This window comes from Penaeus vannamei, chromosome 9, assembly GCF_042767895.1.
Source record: "Penaeus vannamei isolate JL-2024 chromosome 9, ASM4276789v1, whole genome shotgun sequence".
In the NCBI taxonomy this organism is placed as follows: Eukaryota; Metazoa; Arthropoda; class Malacostraca; order Decapoda; family Penaeidae; genus Penaeus; species Penaeus vannamei.
The window spans coordinates 42,509,442-42,515,679 of NC_091557.1; the positions used below are offsets into that span (position 1 = coordinate 42,509,442).

Below are 6,238 nucleotides of genomic sequence, written 5' to 3' on the forward strand. Positions count from 1 at the left end.
GAAATCTGAGCAAAATTTACTTGAGTCTTGAAAGAGCATGCGTTACTTGATAGTGTTAAGACTGAAGTATAACTAGAAAAAAAAAAATTAAATAAAATGAGTCAAGCCCATCAAAATTTTTAAAATGACATTCATAGTATGAATAACTTTATGCAACAGGTACAACAAAGGGAAGGACAAGAAAACACACGAATATGCCCATATTCGTGTGTTTTCTTGTCCTTCCCTTCGTTTCCCTGTTGCAATCTGTTCATCATGAATTCTACATGTGTTCTTCAATGAGAATAACTTTATCAACTCTTGAGTTATTTGTCAACTGATAACAACTTTTACTAGTTATCAATAATTACATAAGAACAACGGGAGATTAATACCAAAGAGTAAAAGAAGTGATTTTCGTTACTAAAGACTTAATTTAGCTAAAGAAATAATCAGTTGGCATCTTCAACTGGTTTTAGGAGGTGAAACTCGTAGTATCCATTTTTTTCTTCTTTAATCCTCATTTACATTATATACATTTTTGTACATTATCCAGATATATAAGCTGCTGTGTTACATAAATTTTGAAAATAACTGCCAAAAAAGTGCAGTAACAAATGTAATTTTGACCGTAAATGCTTTATTCTCAATCAACCTGAGAGTTTACAAAAAAGTAGAAAAGCAACGGAAGACCAAATTTAGGACAAGATACCAATAATCATTCAAAATGACCAGAATGTTCAACTACGATCTTTAAATATATGTGGACAAGTGTTTAAAATAATCTTCCTAATTTACAAATCTGTTGCACCAAACTACACTCACACTCTCCCTGTCATCCAAACCAATCATCTATAAATATTTTCTTTACTTTGAATTACATATGCGTAATATCAATCACTAGTAATTTCACCTAAAATCACGTAACTTCTTTTGTTAGCTCTTGTCTCTCTGAATGGCGTTGGCCGCCCTCTCCTAGTGCTGAATCTTTACTTTCTTTCTTGTTATAATGTTTTTTACTAATAATCATAAGCATCATAATGGCAGGGAGATGGAGGAGGGTGAACAAGAACAGCTTTCTCGAACTCTTGCTGTCGGCATCTTGATAAAATCTCCATGCTGCAACGGTAAACAAACAGGGATATCAGTATAATTGGTATGCAGATGTGAGCATGTGTTTTTCCAATCATTATCATTATCATTATTATTATTATTACAAACTAACTACTCAAGCTACACTTCTAGAATACAAATGAAGACTGAGACACTTACCAAGATATGTGAGGTAACCATTCACAGGCAAAGAATCCACAGCAAACATCCACGTTGTAACATCAATAGCAGGAGCAAGTGTACAGATGCCAATCATTGCTAAACTGTATCTTAGAGCAACCCTGCGACATAGCACTGGAAAGAGTAAAGTAATTTATCTTATAACATATATATTACATTAGTTTCATTTTGAATTACACATAAGAAATGAGATATTTTTTTAAATATTTTTTCATGAGTCTTTTTAAATATCTTATTAACATCTAAAGGTACAAACAAAATGAGGGTGTGTAATTACTATAAACTGGAGTAGTACACGATACTACAGCATTTGTCATTTCATGTTAGAGAAAATATAATATAGAAATCAAATAGAAATTCATATTCAATTTATATGCACTGTCAGGTCATTTGTATTGCAATACCCCAGCACTGCCTTTCTGCCCTGCTGTAACTACATGGTAAATAAATAATCAAGACACAGAACAGAAAAACTAAGCAAGAAAAAAAAAATCTCACTTGTATTCCAAATAATTACAGTGGATATTACATATTCCTTGCTGCAATGGCTTAATATCATAATTTGTAAAGTAGCACCATTACTTGAGAAAACAAAAGAATCCTTAAATATGCACTATATTTGGAACAGGCAATACCTGCGAGTATCAAATTGAACCAATTTACGATAGTAGCTACACAAAAATGAAGCTTATCAACAAACCTGGATTGGTAACCGACATCATGCGATAGCCAGCTCGTGAATAGTCTGGCCGTAGATTCCAAGACAACGCATTGAAATGTGGGAACTGCCAGGCAAACAGGATGCCTGCCATGACCCAGGCTCCAGCTTCAAGGCTCCCTGAACAGCTAGCCCATCCAATCATCGGAGGAATGGCACCCACTGAAATTATGAATCAGTTTTAGCACTTATCATTTCTCTTCTCATCAAAATCAAGTTGTACTTTTAATCTACAACATTCACAAGATGATGAATAAAACTCTTTTCATACAAATATGGCACCCTATATAAAAAGCAATGTTTACAAAAAGAAAAAAAGAAGAAATTTAGTAAGATAATAAAATATGACTAACCTACTGATCCCATCCAAGTATTAAATATACTAAGTCTCTTCATGGGGGTATAAGCACAGGTGTACAACAAAAGGTTCACAGCACCCAGACTGGCAGCTAATCCATTTGCCCCATAGTATAACATGGCAATGCCAGTTGTACTGCAAACAGCAGCAAAGCACATGGCATGCAGGGGGCTGATAAGTCCTGAACAGAATAAACAAGTTATATTAATATCCAAGAAACTACATTTATAACCTTGTTGGAAAAGCTATTACCAAAACTGTTTTACAAGTTCATATTTTGTATCTGACAAATGTAGTTACAGTAACCAGTACAACAAGTACAGCACACATTACAATACCCTACCTCGCACTAAAATTCTGTTCTTGGTACGATCCATCTGTGAATCATATGGAACCTCACATATCTGGTTTATTGCATTGGCTGCCGCTGACACAAGACCAGTGCCTACAGAGCAAAGCAACAACGTGGAGGGATCCAAGGGAGCTGGGGCCATAGCATATCCAGCAACTGCCGTTATCACAACCAATCCTTAAAGAGAGGATAGTAAGAATTAGTTATATAGCAGTTTTAAGTATGGGATCTATATCACAACTATGAATATCTATTTCATATTAATGTATATTATTGTTATATGAAATGTCTTTACATTATTGAGTACTTTAAAGTTTAAACGAATTTCTGACATACCAGTAAGTCTGCTTTTAGCCAGTCCAGCATAATATGTTCCCAGTTTGCTAATATTCAGCTTCTGTGGTCTCCAGTCTAGATCTTCCGGCTTTAGTGCACCAACTAATTCTGTCTTTTGAGACCAGCGGTCCTTTGCTTCATCTATGTATTCAATGTCTTCATTATAGGGCTGAAATGCAGTGATGCAGTTCAAATGAAGTTCTCTATAAAATGTTACATAGAGCTATATATAAACTTCACCAATGTTATCACAACTTCATTATTGACATACACTGACCTGCAAATTAGAAGCAGTCTTAACTGATGCCCTAGAATTTTTGAGTAACTGGGTGACTTGCAATCGAACTTCAACAGCTTCATTTTTCTCATCTGATGTTGACTCCCTTTCTTGTTCTCTTGTTCTCACGTCTACTATTGCACCGGCTCCTGCATCGTGAAGTATAGGAGTTTCTCTACTTGTGAGGGATTTAAGTGCTTTCGACTTGTCAATGAGTAAAACCTGAAAGAAAGACTCCACTAACTGAACTGTATCTTCTATTATGTACAAATATCTACACAGAGTTTATTTTCTTAAAATTTATGCTTTTACATGACACACACAATAGAAAAATAATTTCTTACCTTAATATTACTGCTTTGTCCATTGCCATTGGCTCTTGTGACTGGCACTTCCTTCACTGATTCCTCTGTACCATCTCTATCTTGTAAGCCAGACAGTTGGTAAATACTAGGAGATAAATTTCTGTTATGAACATATTTTCTATGAGGAAATATTCTTAAGCCTGCCTTCCATGCTAAAAGTGGGGCCTGACTGCTTCTCACTAAGCCAATACTGCTGCTCTGGCTGGCCAGCACTAGGGTTTTCAACCCTTGTGCCCAAACCATATTACTCATAACAAAGCCTCATTTTCTGGTGAGCCTGCAAGAAAACAAACTGAGTGTTAGATGGAATAATAATAAATGAAACTGTACCTTTCCTAAAATCCAATTTGAAGTTGTACATATCTATTAAATCCAGTTTCTATGTCTATTCAAAGATAATGTGCAGTATTTATTTCTGGCAATATTTGTTAATGCAAGTTTCTAAAAAGATTATATAAGAGTACAAAATAATTTTTATGCATAGAATACAAAAGTACTTTGAAACAATAGTTTCTAAAGGCACTATATGAAAGTACAAAATATTCATTGTGCATAAAAGAGCAAAACATTTATGGGTCCATCACTTAAAAAGTTTATTTTCCTTAGAGAAAACTTTATAAAATGTTCAGCCAATGTTTCAAAGACATCTGCAGTAGCTTTCATACTTGCACTTTGTTCTTGTTTTCTATTCACATACACTTCATATTTCTTCTGAAGCCTTACTGTCACTTCAAATTAAGGTAAGTGTCAAGAATGGATAGATAAAACAATAATGCCTAATGTGAAGATCTTTGTCTTCTAGGTAGAGTTTACCCTTTCAGGGGAATTGTAAGGGCATGATCTCATGTATATTTAAACCCGTACAATTTACTTTAAATCATATTCTTCAACACAATTTCCCCATTATGCAACATGCCCTCCCTTACTTTCTAGGGCATAGAGTGGTTTCTCTATACATGGTTCCTAAATGGATCCAGTGATTCTAATTTTGTCAGATTTGGCATTTAACATATTCCCTGAAACTGCAACACAAACTGAATAACAGATATCAAAACACTATGGACATTCAATGAAATTGTCATAGCTTTAGAGATTAGTGTTCACTAAAGTCAGCAATGTTTTGAAACCTTGAGGGGACTAATGCTTGTGGTGTAATCAACCCACTCCCAACGGGCACATGTACTGTCCACTGCAGTTTTGCTTTATAAAATTTGTTTACACAGATGGCTCCACAAGCACCTAGTCACCAAAGAGTCAATAAGAAGGCCTAACTACCATCTGATTTCCAAATTCTTTGTATTTACAGGGAAAAGTTATAAATATCAGGAGACCATTAATATTATTATCTTTTCATTATCATTAATGACTTCATGATTATTCCATTGTTATCAATAATACTAACATCAAGAGAAATAAAATCTAAAATTTCCCCAAAAACCAAGGAAAAAGGTATACAGGTGTAATCAGAGAGGACTAGTAAATGAGATCTTGGTGCTAAGACATTTGCAGGGCACAGAAATGTACCCAAAATCTATATGACCTACTAAATGACCTCTCAAATGTAATCAATACTGGTAAGGTCATAAATGTTGTAGCATATCTCATTAAATCAATATTAAGTAAAATACCCCCTTCAAACCCTATCTTTGACTAAACTGAGTGTGATGTCTCATTTCGTTGGGTGTGACTATGGAAACACTGACCCTATATATATTACACTGAGGAAAAATTTCCAAACTATACATTATTTGAGTGGTTATCCTCTTACACCAAGGACCACAGTGTCACAATGGCAATGGGAGAAAATTAAATTTCACAAGGCAAGGCTTCTGGTGTGATAAATCAGACAGTGAGCTAAATACCCCACAAAAAACGGTAAAATTTCAGATTCTGCCAGCCTCCTCCTTTCGAAACGATTGTTTTTGGAATGGATAATTCCTTCGCTGTTTAGCGCTGTAATGCTATTGTTCTCCGTCGCATCTGACTGCTTAAGCAGTGACGTAACTTGTACTTCTCGACGTCAGAGTTGCTTAAGCGAAGGATTTGCAATATGTTTGGGAAAAAATTTCCATGATTTACACAGCAAAACATATCAAAACAACTAACAAAAGCTTTAAATCGTGTTTGTTTAAACTCTACGGAAAAAAGACGCATGTTTCACCAATATAATTGCGGTCTACTAATGTGCGGTTAAATCTGGGCTTACTTTTCGTCTGGTTGCCTCACAATACAAAAGCAATAAATTTTGATTACACAAAAATAGCCGATATCCCGAGCGTGTATGTCTGCCGCGAAGGAACGCCCATGAGCCTGAAGAGCGAGGTACATTTTCGTCATTAATAGCTGGATAAGAGCCCGCTGTAGCTTAACCTATAATACATCCTACTATTTCTTCCGTTCTATAAAATGGCGTTGTCCATTTCCCTCTATCACCGCGCGTCACACAACCGGATAACCTCATTCCTACATAATTTTCAATTTTACCTAAAATTTGCGGTGCTGCTCACATCGGGCAGGAACGGTTGCGCAGCATGGACACGGCGTCCTCCATGGAGCCACC

General features: G+C 35.5%; 1 protein-coding gene across 1 annotated transcript in view; it reads right to left on the reverse strand.

Moving 5' to 3' along the window:
* Positions 1–476: 476 nt before the first annotated feature.
* LOC113809740 (Cytochrome c oxidase assembly factor 10) overlaps positions 477–6,238 on the reverse strand; it is a 7,852-nt gene continuing 2,090 nt past the window's right edge. Inside the window, exons 2-9 of the mRNA XM_027361422.2 lie at positions 3,658–3,955; positions 3,314–3,535; positions 3,037–3,205; positions 2,692–2,877; positions 2,344–2,529; positions 1,973–2,152; positions 1,252–1,386; positions 477–1,098 (exon numbers count right to left, since the gene is read on the reverse strand). Of these exons, the coding sequence (XP_027217223.2) occupies positions 899–1,098; positions 1,252–1,386; positions 1,973–2,152; positions 2,344–2,529; positions 2,692–2,877; positions 3,037–3,205; positions 3,314–3,535; positions 3,658–3,930 (1,551 nt within the window). The 5' untranslated portion in view covers positions 3,931–3,955 and the 3' untranslated portion in view covers positions 477–898. The remainder of the gene's footprint in view (positions 1,099–1,251; positions 1,387–1,972; positions 2,153–2,343; positions 2,530–2,691; positions 2,878–3,036; positions 3,206–3,313; positions 3,536–3,657; positions 3,956–6,238) is intronic.